Source organism: Orycteropus afer, unplaced genomic scaffold, assembly GCF_000298275.1.
Source record: "Orycteropus afer afer isolate SDZICR_OR568_19922 unplaced genomic scaffold, OryAfe1.0 scaffold00062, whole genome shotgun sequence".
NCBI lineage: Eukaryota > Metazoa > Chordata > Mammalia > Tubulidentata > Orycteropodidae > Orycteropus > Orycteropus afer.
The window spans coordinates 8,372,088-8,390,295 of NW_006921649.1; the positions used below are offsets into that span (position 1 = coordinate 8,372,088).

At 44.2% G+C, this 18,208-nt stretch overlaps 1 protein-coding gene across 1 annotated transcript in view; it reads left to right on the forward strand.

The window, feature by feature from the left end:
* Positions 1–13,819: 13,819 nt before the first annotated feature.
* DOCK2 (dedicator of cytokinesis 2) overlaps positions 13,820–18,208 on the forward strand; it is a 669,066-nt gene continuing 664,677 nt past the window's right edge. Inside the window, exons 1-2 of the mRNA XM_007939749.2 lie at positions 13,820–13,859; positions 17,008–17,091. Coding sequence (XP_007937940.2) covers positions 13,820–13,859; positions 17,008–17,091 — 124 coding nt within the window. The remainder of the gene's footprint in view (positions 13,860–17,007; positions 17,092–18,208) is intronic.

Sequence of the window (18,208 nt, forward strand, 5' to 3'; positions counted from 1 at the left end):
GTCTCATAGTTGTATAGGCTGCAGATCGGATGGTGTACCAGTTGCTAGGACTAATTGTTTCCATGAATTTTTGTTTTCTTCATTCTTCTTTGCTCCGGACAAGGAGAGACCCATCATTGCATCTAGATGGCAGCTTGCTAGCTTTGAAGATCCCAGTTGCTACTAGCCAAATTAGGAGGTAGAACAATGTTTTGTATAGTATGTTATGCCAATTGAGCTTGATGTCCCCTGTGACTATGAAGACTCAGGTATTCAGCCATGTTTCCTATCATCATTTATTGTTTCCCTTTATCATTTAACTTTTTTGTCCCCTGTGTGCTTTGAAGTGGGCCCTCATCACCCTATCCTGGACCCCTGTGCTTGACTTGGAAGCTTCTCTCCACATAACTGGACCCATGTCACACTGTCTCCTTGCCACCCACAATAGTGCACTACGTTGTTGTTGTTATGTGCTGTTGAGTCAGACCTTACTCACAGTGACCCCTCCTTGGGTTTCCGAGGCCGTATCACTGCAGAAGTAGATTGCCCCATCTTCCTTCCGAGGAGTGGCTGGTGGATATGAACCACCACCCTTCTGGTTAGCAGTCAAGTGCCTTAGGCATTACGCTACACAGTGACTGGGAAATTCATCCAGATATGTGAATGGATGGCCCTTAGAACCCACCTCTCCCCTGACATGGGCCACCTGATTATTTAAAAGTGACTTTCTGGAGATACCACCTCTACCTTTGGTCCCAGTGCTGAGGGAAGAATGCTGAACGCCCCTCCTGATGAACGTTTTAGAGCCGGTAGATCAAAACAACAGTGCTGAGGTGATGGGTAGAGGAGAAGTCTGGGGGCTGGCAGGGCCTCATGCCTCTAAATTCTTGTGTGCTGCTGCCTGGCCTATCAATGTAAATCAGCTGCTTCTTCTCCCTCTCTCTCTTTCTTTTTTTAATAAGATAGTATAGATTAACCCAATCTGTGGCCCACCTCTCCCCGACATGCACATAAAACTATATACCAAAAGCCTCACCCATTTTATTTAATTTTCCCAACAATTCCCTGAAGTAGACCCTGTTGGTGTCATACCCCTTTACAGTTAGAAACTGGAGTTTGAAGAGTCAATTGAAGATCACCACCCAGTTCAAAATAATGTTGAAGCAGAGATTTGAGCCCAGAGGTGTGGTCCTAGAACCTATGAACTTTACTGCTAACTAACAAAGCCTCCCCTATGCAAAGGTGACCAATGGCTTCCTGTTACCTGGAGACTAGCCTCCAAACTCTTGAGCCAGGTAGTCTTCTGTGGACTGTCCTTCTCTGCCTTTCTTTCCTTCCCTTGTATGCCTTTGGTTTTTAACACGTTAAACTAGCTCTTTCCTGCCCACTTCTGTCTCTTTGCTCAGGCTGTTTCCCATCATGAAATACTATCACTCGCCCTTCCCCTGCTCCCCAATTTCCACAGGATTCATTTTCTCTTCCCTGGACCTCAAAGTCTCACAGAAATGCACCCACTCTCAGGCAGTTTGCTAGAGGAGATCTCTTTCTGTTCTATTGGAGTGCTCACTTTTTACTTTGCGTTTTGATTTTGTAGCTGCATGTCATCTCCTCCACTAGATGGTGCATTGTCTCAGGGCAAGGCCCTTTTGGGATCAACCTTGAGTCCATCACCATCCAAGCCAATAGCAGGAACATGGTATTTCAGAGAAACTAATATATATTGAAACATGGAACCCCTTGGGAATCTGGTGGAAGTTGTAAACCCTCTACCCATGAAAAATGTGCGTATATGCAGTTTTGCATTACAGTGCCATCAAAGCCCGTTCATTCACAGAGCCCTGTTCAGTTCTCTGGTAAAAGGTGTTCAGTAACTATGTAGTAACTAATAGAGCATACACAACCAAGGCAATTCTGCCCTAAGTGTGAATTCTTGGAACCAGGAGCTGCCCCCAAACCAAACCCACTGCCCTTGAGTTGATTCTGACTCATAGTGACCCTATAGGACAGAGTACAACTGCCCCATAGGGTTTCCAAGGTTATAAAACTTTACAGAAGCAGATTGTCTCATCTTTCTCCCATGGCACAGTTGGTGGGTTTGAATTGGCAGTGTTTTGGTTAGCAGCCTAATGGCTTAACCACTGTGCCACCAGAGCTCCTCAGGATCCAGAAAATTGTTTTTATCATCTATTTAGATCAATTAAGTTCAGTAAGTCTATATTAAGTGATGGTCATGAGCTCAGTATTGGGGCCCATAGCTGAACAAAACAGAGTCCTTGCCATCAGGAAGCTTACGATCCAGTAGTTATTTCTCTTTTTGCATGAGGTGGCAAACAGAACCACTAGTACTATGTCCCCATTTCCCAGGTCAGAGTTGCTTCATGCAACTATGACTCCTTCTATCACTTTCATCACGTTTTACTGCAGCCTATGTTTAATTATCTGGGCTCCTTCTAGAATGTAAGTGCCATAATGGTGAGCCTGTGACTCATGCTCTTCTCCACCATAGGGTGTCCAGCACAGAGCATATGCTTAGTATTTATTGATTGGATGGATGGAAAGATGGAAGGGTGGACAGATGGACAAATGGATGGATGGGTAGATAGATGAATGGGTGGGTGAATGGATAGGTGGCTGGTAGGTAGGACAGTGGGTAGGGTAGGTGGATGGGTGGGTTGTCGGGATTGATAGGATTTTTACTGTCTGGTGGCTTCACAGGGTATATATGGGCTGAGCTGACTTGTTTTGCCTTTATTTCCCTACATCATCCCCTTCCCTGTCAGAAGGCGGTAACACTATGGAAGGAGATCACCCAACCTTCCTTCCCAAGAGTGGCTGGTGGGTTTGAACCGCTAGCCTTCTGGTTAGCAGTCAAATGCCTTAGGCAACACAGTACCAGAGCTCCCCCTGTGAGAACAACACACCAATAAATGAAGTGTTCTTGATATCTTCTCTAAACACCTGGATCCCTGCAGTTGGTCACTGCACTAAGACCCACAGTTCGTCACCCTGGAACTCCATAAAGATGACCCTGCCCCATCTCTGCCTGGGCCTCTGAATACATTAAGCTAATTTTCTCTTCCTCCTTCTCCCATCTCCTCACCTCCTCATGGTCTCTCACTCCAGTTCTTCTTGCCCTTCCTCTGCCCCTCCCTCTCCCTCTAGTCTCACTTCCTTCATGGGGCCTCTCTTGCCCTCTTTCCTCTGAGAGTCTGCAGCTGCTATGACCCAGGTCACACCACCACACAGCTGAGCACTTCATTTTCAAGATGGCTCCTTGCTTCTTGTTTGTTCATTTTGTCTCTTCAACTAAATTTCACAAAAGCTCCAGGAGAGCAAAAGCCACCCCACTCACCCTTTTTCTTAACCTTCTATAATATTCAGCAGAGGGCTAGCTGCTCCATGCATTGGAGTGGGTATTGATTTGGTTGATTTCATTATAAAATTTTTTCCCATTCTATAGTGCATGTGTGATTGTATGAGTGTGTAAGAATGTATATGTGAACATGTTTACATGTGCCTATGGTGTATAGGAAAGAGAGATGGAAAGGAGAGAGTGAAATCCTAGCATGATGTTTTAGAGCAGGATTTCTCAAGCTCAGAACTCTTGACATTTTGGGTTGGATACTTTTTTTGTCGTGGCACTCTCCTCTGCCTTGTAGGATGTTTAAGTGGCATCCCTGACCTTTACCCACTAGTTGCCAGTAGTACCCCATCTTCCCAAATTGTGACAATCAAATGTGTCTCCAGACATTGCCAAATGTCCTGTGGGAGGGAACTTGCTTTTGGTTGAGGACCACTGTTTTAGAAGCTTCACTGGTATTCCAACCTTCCTCATGTTGGCAAATTTTCCTTTTGTTGGCAAGGCATGCCATTTTGGTGCACTAAATACTGAACACAGTAAGATCAGAAAGTTGTTTGAAGATGTATTAAGGAACCTAAAACACCAGGCACAGAGCAGGTGTAAGTACGTGTCTGTGTATGAGAGGCAGTGTGGTGCAATGGTATGTGCTCTGGAGCCAGCCTAGCTTGGGTTAAAATCCTCGCTTGGCCGCTTCTTAACTGTGTGACCTGAAGTAGTTGCCTGGTCTTACATTACCTCACTTTTCTCATCTACAAAGCAGAGATGATGATAATTGTACTCACCACAAGAAACATGATGCAGATTAAATAGGTTACTGTGTGCAAAGCCTTTGGAATAGTGTCTGGTACATAGAAAATGTTCAGTAGAGTTAGCTGTTCTCTTAATTCCTTTACTTTCTCCTGACTGTTGGAGGAACACTAACAACCCTCTGCCTGTGTTTTCCTGCTTCATTCACTTCTGACTTGAACTGGGTTTGACCTTTGGAATTGTTGCTTGAAGCTTCTGCTGGGTCACTGTAGTTGCTTTTCCTGGTGCAACATCAGGATGTTGCCTTGGTGCTGAGGCTGTCAATATCTTGTCCAGGGACTTCAGCCAAACTGCTTGTGCATTTCAATGAGGCTGTAACTCTTGATTCCAATGTGGGCCTGCCAGGTAGATCTATTTCCCCCCCTGGAGTGGAGACCCTCCAAACCCTGGCTCAGGGACTGGAGATGTGAGCTGAAGGCAATTACATTTTTTTTCCCCCTTCATTGTTGTTTTTGTGCCTCTTCTGCTGCTACTTGTCCAAACTCTATTAATGCTTGGTGTTGGCTGAAGCTTTTGTTTTCAAACATGTCAACAAATGGCAGGGCCCCAGATGAGGTACAAATCCATCTTGAAGGGTCTGAGGGCACTTGATGGCTGCTGTCAAAATTGACAGCCAAGCTGGGTCAGCAGCATCTCTTGAAGCAGTTCTGGGAAATGCAAGAAGGAACTTAGTCAGAAGAAGGGATACACCTGCCCTTCGTGTTTGTTCATGTCCCTTCAGTCCAACAAGTATTTATTGAAAGCTCAGTTAATATTGATTGAGCTTCTACTGAGGCTAGGTTCTGTTCTTGGCACTGGGAATTCAGTGGTGAAGAATGCAGACTCAATCTCCACCCTCACTGAGGGTGGAGGATAAAATAGGGAACAAAACAGTACCAACCAGTAAAACCAGTTGCCATTGAGACTCATGACAGACTCAACTCATGGTGACCCCATGTGTATCAGAGTAGAATTGAGATACACAACCCTGTGGAGTGATCTTGAACCTTCAACCTTTTGGCTAGCAGCTGAGTATGTTAACTGTTTGCAACACCAAGGGATTCATAGAGGAATATGTAGAGGGGTATATTCTATAGGTTCAAGTCCCCCCAAAGGTGCATCCAAAGAAAAGCTTGTCAATTTACTTCTGAAAAACCAATCATTGAAAACCCTATGAAGTGGTATGGCATTTCCTTAAAAAATTGGAAATGGGAATACCGCAAGATCCAGCAATCCTAATACTAGGGATATATACTACAAAAATAAGAGCTGTGACATGAACAGATGCATGCATACCCACGTTCATCACAGGATTATTCCCAACAGCAAAAAATGAAAACAACCTAAGTGTGAATCAGCAGTTGAATGGATAAACAAACCATGGCACGTACACACAATGGAATAATGGAATACTACACAACATTAAAGAATAATAGTGAATCTGCAAAACACCTTAAAACGTGGATGAACCTAGAGGACATTGTGCTGAGTGAAATTGTTGTTGTTGTTAAGTGCCATCGAGTCATTTCCGACTCATAGCGACCCCATGCACAGCAGAACAAAACAATGCCCGATCCTGCGCCAGCCCCCAATCCCTGCTATACTTGAGCCGATCATCGCAGCCACCGTGTCAATCCATCTCGTTGAAGGCCTCCCCCTCTTTCGTCGACCCTCCACCCTACCAAGCATGACATCCTTCTCCAGGGAATGGTCCCTTCTTACAACATGACCAAAATAGGTGAGACGAAGTCTGGCCATTCTTGCTTCCAAGGAGCATTCTGGTTGCACTTCCTCCAGGACAGATCTGTTAGTTCTTTTAGCAGTCCCTGGTACTTTCAGCATTCTTCGCCGGCACCACAACTCAAAAGCATCAATTCTTCGGTCTTCCTTATTCATTGTCCAGCTCTCACATGCATACGAGGCGATTGGAAATATCATGGCTTGTGTCAGGCGCACCTTAGTCCTCAAGGAGATATCACAAAATGACAGATTTTACATGAGACCACTACTGTAAAAAGTCAAGAAAAGGTTTACACACAGAAGAAACATTTCTTTGAAGGTAACCAGGGATGGGAAGGGAAGGGAGGGTAAATCACTAAGGGTAGACACATATTAACTTGAATTAAGGGAAAGGCAATATATAAAAGAGGGAGGTCAGCATAAATTGATAAAGGCAAAGGAAGGCACTGAGAGGAACAAAAGAGTTAAAGGCAACAAAGGTAAGTACTGTTACATACAAAATCCTGCAATAGCAGTAATAATGATAATTTATAAGTGGGTACATAGTCAGGCATGCAAGCTGAACAGGTATGGGAAGACAAATGGTATTATACCCATGAATTGACAAAGGATATTTCTACATATGTATTTAGATATGCTGCAGATATACTGATGAATAAAGCATAGCATACAGGGGACAAAATTACAAAAACTTCTTAGCCATAACCAAATACCTTGAAGGAATGAATTACTTGGCCTTGGAGCTCAGGACCATAATTTTGGGCGACAACAAGGTCAATTGGCATAAGATAGTTCACAAAGACAAGGTTCTACATCCTACTTTGGTGAACAGCAGTGAGCAGCACTTGCGGTCTTAAAAGCTTGTGAGTGGCCATCTAAGGTGCAACTATTGATCTCTCCCCATCTGTAGCAAAGAAGAGTGAAGAAAATCAAAGATGCAAGGAAACAATTAGTCCAAAAGACTAATGGACTATGTGAACTGCAGCCTCCATAAACATGAGATCAGAAGAAATAGATAGTGCCTGGCTACCACTGCTGATGGCTCTGAAAGGAATTACAATAGGAGATCCTGAAGATAGTGGGAGAAAAATGTGGAACAAAACTCAAAATAATAATTATAATAAAAGGCCGGGTTTACTGGTTTGTTAAAGAGTGGCAGAGCTCCTGAGACTATGGCCCTTAGACACACTTCAAGTTTGGACCTGAATTCACCTCCGTGGCTCAACTTTCAGACAAATTATAGACAGTCCTTATAGGTGAATAATAACACCAGGGAGGTATGGATTCATTAGAACTATCAACCATATGAGATCAAAAGGCCAGCATCAGAAGGCAGCAAGGGATAGGAAACAAGGATAGATGGAAATGGTAAAAACAGATGAGGAGGTGAAGAGAGCTGTTGCATTGTGAGGATTGCAATCAATGTCACAAAATAAAATGTGAATGAATTGTAGAATGGAAAATCCATTTGCTCTGTAAACTTTCATCCAAATCACAATGCAAAGTTACTTAAAAAAAAAGAAAAGAAGAGAAAAGAAAATTTTGTGTAGTATAATTCTGTTCTGACACAGATGGGGCTGCCATGAGTTGGAATCAACTTGACAACAACTGCTTTGAACCAAGTAGAGTCCATATATAATCATAAGTGATATCAACAATGTGATACCAAGGAAGAAGTACTATGGACTCAGATCTGGATTTTAATCTGTTTTCCACTACTGTCTAGCTGTGTGCCTATGGGCAAGTTCCTTAACCTCTCCTTAAGTTTCAATTTCCTCATATATTATTACATGAAGGGTAAAACCTTGGAGGGTCACTGTGAATATGCGATGAGCTGATTCAAGTACAGCACTAGGGGTTTTGTCTATCTTGTTTATCACTATAACCCCAAGTACCTAGAATAATACCAACACATAGTAGGTGCTCACATGAATGTTTGTTGAAAAAATGTGGAATAAGTACTTAGTAAAAAGCATGTGCTCAATAAATGCTTACTATTTTCTTGGGAAGCACTATGTGTGGTGGTTAGAATTCAGACTTCCCTATGTAGATATGTATGTGTATGTATATAACATTAAGTGGGTAAGTTGTTTACCTTCCCTCTTCCTCTGTGCCCTCATCTATAAATTGAAGAGAGTCATTATACTTCGCTCCTAACAATGTGTAAACTCAAAGACTCTCCCCCTTACTCCTCTTTTGTTTCTATGAATTGCTAGTGCTGTAACAATGGTGCTTATTTGCTTTTACCTTGTTGTTAGCTGTGGTTGAGTTGGCCTCCAACTCATGGCCATTGTGATCCATAGGGTTTTCACTGGTTAATTTTTGGAAGTAGATTCCCAAACCTTTCCTGGTCTGTCTTAATCTAGTAGCTCTCCTGAAACTTGTTCAGTATCATAGTAACATGTCAGCCTCCACTGACAGTTGGGTGGTGGCTACACATGAAGTACATTGGCTGAGAGTCAAACCTAGGTCTCCCTAATGGAAGGGAAGAATTCTACCACTGAACCACCACAGTCCTCAACTTCTACATTTTTTTCCTCTCAATTTGGGCTCTTGATGAATACTGTTTCAATATATTCAGGTAAAATTGGTGATTAATCAGTGAATTAGATTTTTAGATTACCTGCCTCAAAATCATTGCTTCTACAGGCTTGCCAACTCAGGATTTCCAATAGGAGGGTCTTCTTTGGGTTCATGATGACAGATGGCCCTTGGTCCTTGGTAGCACCCTTTCAATCCTCAGCCATAAGTACTTTGGTCTCAGTGGGCTTGTCGGCAACCAATTGCTGCTTTGGTTCCTGAATAGAGTATCTTGATATGGAGGAGACCAAATCCTCTATAGAGGATGTGTCAATGTTCTCCAGAACATGGAGATCTCACACAAAGGGCAGAGCTGGAATGAACATCTTTGATTATGACAGAGGGCTTGTGGGGCTGTGAGCAATCTTCTTCCACTTTTCAATCTTTTGTGGATGGGCGGGTTGGGGGAGCTCAGATTCCAGCAATTTTTGCTTATTGTTTGACCTCATATTTTTTGCACTGTCACTCAAAAGTTGAGAGTAGTTGGCACTGCAAGGAGTGGGGAAGAAGATGATCTGTTCTTTCAGTGGTCAGAAACAACTCAAGGGAAGACCAGAGATAAGCAATCAAGCTTTAGCAAAGTGGCATTCTGGCTCAAAGTTTCCTATTAGTCATTTAGAAAACTTAGCGGAATTAGGTATCAGTATGCAAAGCCACTTCCTTTGTCAACGATGTCTGCTTTTCCCCAAATGAAGCCTTAAAAACAGAGGCTTTTAAGCAAAGGCAAAAATATATTTGTAAATTAAATGGCAATGTCAGTTCCTTGCATTTTCATATGTGAGTCCTTGGAACAAATACAAGCCTTCAAGTTGAATATCAAGTGGCAGGATTTATCCAAGAGATATTAAGCCCATTGATTGGAACTTTCTCACTTGACAGGACTAGGCAGAGGGTGATGGAAGATATCTCTGAGGAATGCCTTGGATAAAACAGGGAACAAAACATAGTCTTGTCCTGTCCTCCAGACATCTGATCAACTGATCTACCTGGCTAGTACTCCAGAGGCAAACACATATTATGGATGGTTTTCTGACAGAAATCTAGTTGCCTCCACAGTTCTGTGGGGATGAATCCTGGGCCAGACCTCTGGAGCAGGAGGGACCAGGGAATGGGAGTCTTCAGAGTGGGGACACTGGCAAACTGGAGCGTGTCCAAGTGTGAGCCGCCTGCGTGGGGAGAGGGCTTGAAATCAGGCTACATGTGAAATGAATGAAGAAATAGGCCTTGTTTATTCAGGAGGAAGAAGTCTCACAGTCCTATGAGGACCATCTCAGGGTTTGCTTTTGGACCAAAGATTATTTTTATTCAGTGTTGATCGACAGTAGCATTGGTTGCAAATTACAAGGAAGCAGATTTAAAAGTGACTAAAGAAGGGTTCCCATTGAGTTACTGTTGTTCCAAATGGTTGCTTTAAGAGACAGTAATAATGATAAGAAAAATAATAGTGACACCTTTTTTATTGAGGGAGTCCCTGGATGATGCAAATAGTTAAGTGCTTAACTACTGGCTGAAAAATTGGCAGGTTGAACCCGTCAGAGGTGCCTTGGAAGGCAGGCCTGGTGAGCTGCCTCTGAAGGGTCACAGCTTTGAAAAACCCTATGGCTGGCAGTTCAAAGCCACTCCTCAGAAGGAAGGTTGGACAATCTACTCCCATACTGATAGTGCCTCGGAAACCCAAGGAGGGGTCGCTGTGAGTCAGGTCCACCTCAACGGCTGTGAGTTTTATGGAGCAGTTCTAGACTGCATGTGTGGAGTCACCATGAGTCAGAATTGACTAGATGACAACTAACAGAAACAATAGCCTTTTATCTGGTGCCATAGTACCTAAGGCATTTACTGCTAACCAGAAGGCTGGAGGTTCAAACTTACCAGCCACTCCTTGGAAGGAAGATTGGGTAATCTACTTCCATAGTGATACCACCTCGGAAATTCAAGGAGGGGTTGCTATGAGTTGGATCCGACTCAATGGCAGTGAGTTTTTGAGTATTGGCTAGATACAGAGTCAAGCTCTTTATGACCATTAAAGTCAGCTGAGCCTCCTAGAAACCCTGCAAGTGAGGGACCATTATCCCTTGCATTCTATGGTTGGGGAAACTGAGGCTCTGGAAGGTGAAGTCACTCATTCAAGTAGGCTGTCACTGTCTCATTCAATGCCTTGTGTGGATTACAAAATAGACACCACTCTTTGGTGAACACAGCCTGAGAAGGTGCAGGCCTTGGCAAGCAGATCACCGGTTGGGTGTTAACCTACACTGCTTTCTTACCTGGGTGACTGTGTGCCAGGCACCACTTGCACCACTACATACTGTGGCACTGGCCTTAAGTTCCAGTTATCATTGAGTCTGTTCCAGCTCATGGCCATCTCATGTGTGTCAGAGTAGAACTGTGCTTCACAGGGTTTTCAATGGCTCATTTTTCAGATGCAGCTTGCTAGGCCTTTCTCCCGAGGCACCTCTGGGTCTACTCAAACCTCCAACCTTTTGATTAGAAGCTGAGTCTATTAACTATTTGCATTACCCAGGGAGCTGAGATTTGTGACCAGAATCAGTAAATGGTAGAACTTGGCTCAATACCCAGATCTACTTGACTCCAGAGACCCAGGATTTTAACTCCCAAGCTTTATCATCCCTCAGGAATAAGACTTTCCATCCCTATGAATACCCACAAAGGCTACATGGCCCTTTGGTGAAAGGGCTGAATGGTGTAGGAGTTTGACTAAACAGCCTGCAAGTTTCCTCCTATTTCCTAGTGCAGCTCGGAGTATGTGGCAAGACAAAAGCATGAGACTGGCTGGTGAACACCTGCCATCCAGGTGCTGTGATGGGCATTGGGAGCGGAGAATGAATGGACAGTGCACAGGGCCAGGTTTGAGTCCAAGCTCTTCGACTCACCACCAGGAGGGTGAGAGGGATTTTGGGAGACTCACTCAAACCCTCTGAACCTTGGTTTCCTCATCTGTAGAGTGAGAATAGTATCTACCTGATGGATTAGTTGCAAGGACAACCGGAAGGGGCAATTGTAACAGTGCTTTCTTGAGGCATGATAAAGCATATTATAAAGGTCACATATTTATGTTTGAGGAAGGTTATGAGCCCCTTTGCTACGGCTCTTCTGCTGATGTTTGAAATCATTTCTTTAATCCTGAGGTTTTGTCACTCTCCACAGTCTGGAGTGAATTAGTTCTTCTAAGCATTTCCTAGGGGCAGTCGACCAAGAAAGAGGTTGAGAGCAGAGGAAAGGAGGTTCAGGGCAGGGGCATGCTTGGGGGCCAGTCAGCTAAGGCAGGACAGCAAGGCAGAGGCAACCCTGGGAGGCCATGGGTCATGGTGATGATGAACACAGTCCACAGGGGTGGGGCACAGCCTCAATTTTGGGCTGGTTCTTTTTTCCTGTCTTCCACCCCTCAGCTTTCTCCTCTAGAAAACGAGGGTAGACTCATTTGATCAATAGTTTTCCTAGCTCTCAGACTTGAAGATGCCCTGATTTAGGGGTAAACACATAATACGGAAGTTTGACATGCCACAAGGCGGCTATTCACCTGCATCTCTTTGTACCTGCCATGTGGGAGATGTGGACCCAGTCCCTGACATATTACGCCCACAGACAAACTTCTTCAAAAACGTTGCCTACAGCCCAGCTTGGCCTTTCCTACTGCTGCTTCACTCACTCTCTCTGTCCTTTTTTCTCAATCAGCTTTGTAGCAAACCTATTGCACTCTTTTATAGAATATTCTGGCATTCTCAGTGTGTTTGGTTTGCCTTCAGGCAGAGCTCCCTCCTTTATCGAAGCTATAGACAGCTACCACTTACTGAGCACTCACTTTGCCCCAGGCCCTGTGCTCAGTTTTTTTTTTTTTTTAAATGTTCTGAAGTTGGTACTGTTTGCATCCCCATTATAAGAAAGTGAGGCCCAGAGATGAGAAGTCACTTGTCCAAGATCACACAGCAATAAATGGCAGAGTTGAGATAGCTTCAGAATCACTCTGCTCTCTTTGATGTGGTTTTGGCAGATGTGTACTTGGTGAGATGGGGGAAGGTGAAAGGAGGAAAGAGAGGGACAGAAGAGGTAGAGTTAAGAGGAGGGGGAGGGAAGACATGAAAGAGGAGTGAATGCACCGTTCATCTATGGTGCTGGAGTCTAGAAGTGGTATCTGTGATGCAGAATAGTCTGCTCAATACCCAGTGGCATTTACAGGGTGTGCTTAGGGTAGGATACATAGCAGTGCTGTCTGTCTGGACTGTGATCACTTAGTGGCTCAGAATTGCTATCTCTGTCCTAGATGTTAAATGGATATAACCATAGGGAGGTTGCACCTGCAGAATAGAATAGTGATAAAGAGCACAGGTCTGCAATCCCAGCTCAGCACTGTGTGACCTTGGACAAATTACTTAATTGACTTCTCTGTGCCTGGGTTTTTGTTGTCTGAAATTTGATATAAGAATTACTTCTTGCTTGAAATGATTATTCTGAAATTAAATGAGTACATGCATTGAGGAACTTAGACCCACATCTGGCACATAGTGTTTGACAAACATTACCATATTTTTTACACAAATACCCACATGTGTTATATGGTTTTTGCAAACCACTCAACCTCCTTGCGGGAGCTTTGGTAGCGTAGTGCCTAAGGCACTTGACTGCTAACCAGAAGGCTGGCAGTTCAAAGCACCAGCCACTCCTCGGAAGGAAGATGGGGCAATGTACTTCCATAAGTGATACTGCCTCGGAAACTAAACAGCCTGCAAGTTTCCTCCTATTTCCTAGTGCAGCTCGGAGTATGTGGCAAGACAAAAGCATGAGACTGGCTGGTGAACACCTGCCATCCAGGTGCTGTGATGGGCATTGGGAGCGGAGAATGAATGGACAGTGCACACTCATAGGGGTCCCTATGTGTCGGGGCCGACTGGATGGCACATAACAACAACAACAACAACCTCCTTTGCACTTGAGTTTCCTATGTGTGCTATGCATATTATATGAGTTTACATGTTTATTTAAGGAGCTTTGGTGGTGTGGTGGCTAAGGCATTTGGCTGCTAACTACAAGTTCAGAGGTTCAAACCCACCAGCCATTCCATGGAAGAAAGATGAGGCAGTCTGCTTCTGTAAAGATATACAGTCTTGGAAATTCAGTGGAGGTTGCTATGAGTTGAAATTGACTCGATGGCAGTGAGTGAGGCTGAGCATGTTAATTATGTGGGCGTGTTATATGTGAAAAAAAATATGGTAGTTCTTATTAGGATTAGTATTGATAATGCACTTTCAGACAAATGAGGATGATTATATTTACTTCCACGTTTGGAATTTAAGTGGAATTTTCTTGTCTGAGTTCTCACCAGCCCTGAGGGCCTTTCCTTAAGCCAGACCACACACAATGTGTCCTGTCATTTTCTGGAAGATCTTCCCATATGCCGGTAAGTGATAGTTTTATGATGAGCACTTTAGAAATGGGGAGCCAGATTCACAAGTTAAGTGAGCCTGTTTTGTAGCTGTACCCTGCTGGAGCAGGTTATGGTTTGGGGAAATCTGGAAATAAGTGCCAGCTGTCTTGTGGGCTACAGCAGGGCTAAAGGTCCTTGTGATGGACTGTTGTTGAGACCTGGGACCTTCTTCTTTGTACAACAGATGCAGAGGTTACTGCCACTTTGCTAGTTCTCTTCTGGTTCACAATGAATGGCACTACTCAGGAGGGGCGGAGGGGACCAGTGTCAGCACAACTGGCCCTTCCTGTGGGAAGCCTCCTGTCACCCTCATGAAGGTTGAACATGCAACCTGGTGTGCTGTCTAAGCACCTGTGCTTCCCTAAGCCCAGTCCATCCACTCCAGTTAGTGCAGGTATACCTGTCTATTTCTCACATTAGGATGAAGGGCCCTGGCTGTGTTTTTACATGTTATTGAGCATCTCTTATGGACCAGGTTCTTTACGTGTATCATAATAACTTTTGCTACCTATAGTGCTGGTATTTGAGCTGGATCTCTGAACTGAGCCTACCTGATGGCAGGGTGGGTGGGTTCTCAGGGCCATACCTCCTGCCAATCCTGCGCTGTGGTGGCTAAAAGATATGGGGATTCTTTCTGAGCTAATGAAAATGTTCTAAATTTGTGGTGATGGTTGCATAGTTCTTTGAATATACTGAAAACCATTAAGTTGTACACTTTGAATAGATGAATTGTATGGTATGTCAATTGTGTTGCAATAAAGCTGTTACCATAACAAAACAAAACCAAATCCTTCAGCTTCCCATTTTCTTGGAATAAACCCAAACTTCTCACCATGGCTTTTGAGAATCTGCACGACCTCCCCTCTGCCTCTCCAGCCTCGTCTTGTGGCACCTCCTTCTCTTTCACCATGTTTCATCCATGGATATTTGTTTTATGCTCTTAGGGCCTTTGCATATCCTGTTCCCTTTTCCTGGAATGATTTTCTCCTTGCTGTTCCCATGGCTGGCTTGTTTGATTCCTCCCTCCGCAGGGAGACCTTTCTTACCTACTCTAACTATAGTAGATGCCCCTTGTTCTTCTCTACGAGATCACTTGTTTTTATTACCAGGATCATATTTTGTAGCATTACAGTTCTTTGTGTGTTCACCCTAGAGGCAACACCCAGCATGGGATTGGCACATTGCAGGCACTTATGGGATATCTGCTCCCCAAATGAATGATGACAACTTTGTAGGATCTTATTGTTCATCCCCCTGAGGGCTTTTTCTTTCTAGTTTTAAAAAATATGTTTTATTTAAATATAATTCATGTATAGTGAAATACACAAAACTAAAGTGGTGACTTGGGTCAATGCAGTTTTTTTTTTTTTTTCAGTGTTCCCTCCCCTCCCCTTCCACCCTTGGTAACCAACAAAGTTTCCTTCCATGTATAAATCTTTCCTTTCCTTTTTACAATCATGAACTAATGCTATATTTGTCCTTCTGTGATTGACTTATTTCACTCAGCATACTGTCCTCCAAGTTCATCCATGTTATGCAGTGTTTTGCAGATTCTACATTATTCTTTAGGGTTGCATAGTATTCCATTGTGTGTATGTACCATAGTTCGGTTATCCATTCTTCTGTTGATGGGCACCTAGGTTGTTTCCATATTTTTGCTATTGTAAATAGTGCTGTGGTGAACATGGGTGAACATATATCTGTTCTTTTCCTGGCTCTCACTTTAGGATATATACCTAGTAATGGGATATGGTATTTCTAATTCTAGCCTTTTTAGGAATTGCCATACTGTTTTCCACAGTGGTCGTATCATTTTACAGTCCTGAGGGCTTTTTCTTAAACTAAACCACACATATATATCCTATTCTCTTCTGGAAGACCTTCCCAATGCTAGTTCTGTACAGCCCTTGGTCCCAAATCCAGGCTAACAGCATGGTCTGGTTCTCATTTAGTAAGTGATATTGAGCAGGGGCTGAGCACTATGATGGTATGTCATGAACTCAGACTCCACATGACTAGTGGAGGCTCTGACACCACAGAGGATTCTCTGCATGTGCTCCTAGCCAACTCCTGCTCCCCAGGATCTGACTGAAGAACTGGGAAAGCAGAGCACACTCCTCAGTGTTAAGTACTCATATGAGTGCTACCACGTCTTAGGAAATGGGGTCAGTATGGCTTGGAGAAGACAGAGAGGGCCTCATGGAGGAGGCAGGACTGGCCTGAGTGATTTATTTTGGTGGAGGCTGGGGAACAGACATCTTTAGCTGGAGGAACAAAGGTTGGTATCTTAGTCTCCTAGTGCTGCAGTGGAGAAACTGGCATTTTAGGCAGTTGTCCTCAGGGTGGAGTAATTTGGGGACAGCAGGTAGACAATCAGAGTGGTTGAGGATATGAAATTTGGATACTGATCTTTCTGCTACTTCCTAGCCTGGTAACCTTCACCTGTAAAATGGGATCCTAGTTTAGAGCTCTTGGGAGCTCTGGTAGCATAGTGCCTAAGGCACTTGACTGCTAACCAGAAGGCTGGAGGTTCAAACCCACCAGCCACTCCTCGGAAGGAAGGTTGGGCAATTCTACTTCCGTAGTGATACTGCCTCGGAAACCCAAGAAGGGGTCGCTATGAGTCGGGGCTGACTCGACGGCAAACAACAACAACAACAGTTTAGATCTCACAGAGTGAGATTAAATGAGGGGGTGTGCTGAGCAGATGGCCGGTATACAGTAGGAGGTCAATGTGCTCTAACAATGTGCCCCACATTCCTTTTGTCACTCAGGCTGGGGTGGAGGCCTTGCATTAGGGAGAGTCAGGGTTGTTTAATGAGTGGAGAGGCCTGTAGGATCCTGGCTGGGTTTAGATTAACTCCTCTGGTAGGCAATGAATGATTTCTGCATTGGTTTTATTTTGTTATTTTAATTAATAAAGAATAAAAGGTACAGGAGAGTATTCTGTGCTCAAGGCTGGGTTTTGGGTTAACTCCTGAGGTGGGCAATGGGTTTCTACTATGGTTTTGTCTGCTTATGTGCAAGGAGAACAGAAAGGAGGCTACCACTGAGGAGAAGGGATCAGGGATTCAAGGGGTCCAGAGGTCTCATCTGGCTGCCTCTCTGTTCCATTTCACAGCCATATACAATTTCCAAGGCCGTGGCGCCCCCCAGCTGTCTCTGCAGATTGGAGATGTGGTGCGAATACAGGAGACCTGTGGAGGTGAGTCCCTGACCAGCTGCCCGCAGAGGCAAGGCCCTTGGTTGATGGTGTTGGGAAATCAGTAGTGTGTACCCAGCATCCTCGGCACCTGTACCTGGGTATGGGCTGCAAAATGCATGTTGATGATATTAAGAATTAGTTTTTTGTTTTTAGGAATTTATGTTTAATGAGCTCTGGTGGCATAGTGCCTAAGGCATTTGACTGCTAACCAGAAGGCTGGCAGTTCAAACCCACCAGCCACTCCTCAGAAGGAAGATTGAGCAACCTACTTCCGTAGTGATACTGCCTCGGAAACCCAAGGAGGGGTCTCCTCGAGTCAGATCCAACTTGATGGCACTGAGAGAAAAGGCTAAACTGGATGGTTTGATGTCCATTATGCTGTCAGTTTGCTACAGCCCTGGGACTATTTGGGCCTGTGACCCCTCCTAGATACATTTCTTTGTTAATTTTAACTGTAACAAAGGAAAATAAGCATTATTAGGATTTGAATGGGCCAATGAATTTTAGCCTTGATTCTGGGAGAACTGTTATGGAAAATTATGTAGTTTGTGCACTGCACAAAGAACCTGGCCCGGGAGGGAGCTCTCACTTCCTGCATCCAGCTGAGAGTCCTGTCTTGAGGGGAAGTAGCATCTCTTTCTGCTATGTCTGTAGGGTGGGCTGTGTCCACCAATGGTGGTGAGGGGGTGGGGCTTTTAAAAATTTGCGCAAAGACTAATGGCCTAAACTAAGTTGAAATCAATATAAAACCCACTGCCACTGAATCATTTGTAACTCATAGTTGACCCCCATTGGGTTTCCGAGGCAGTAAATCTTTATGGAAATAGATTGCACCATCTTCCTTCTGTGTAGTGGCTAGTGGGTTTGAACCTCCAACTTCCTGGTTAGCAGTCAATTGCCTTAGACACTGTACCACCAGAAATCAATATGTCACTGATAAAATTGATATTGGAAGCATGGCTTGGGTGTATGAGCCAAATGGGCTAGCTAATATGTCACCATCAGTCAGCTCTACCACCACCTACTAGCTTAGGTAGACCTCTACAGGCCTCCCCCTGGATCTGCTCTGTAATGCCTGCTGTATGAAGCATGTGTTTGTAGCCTGCCTGAATATCTT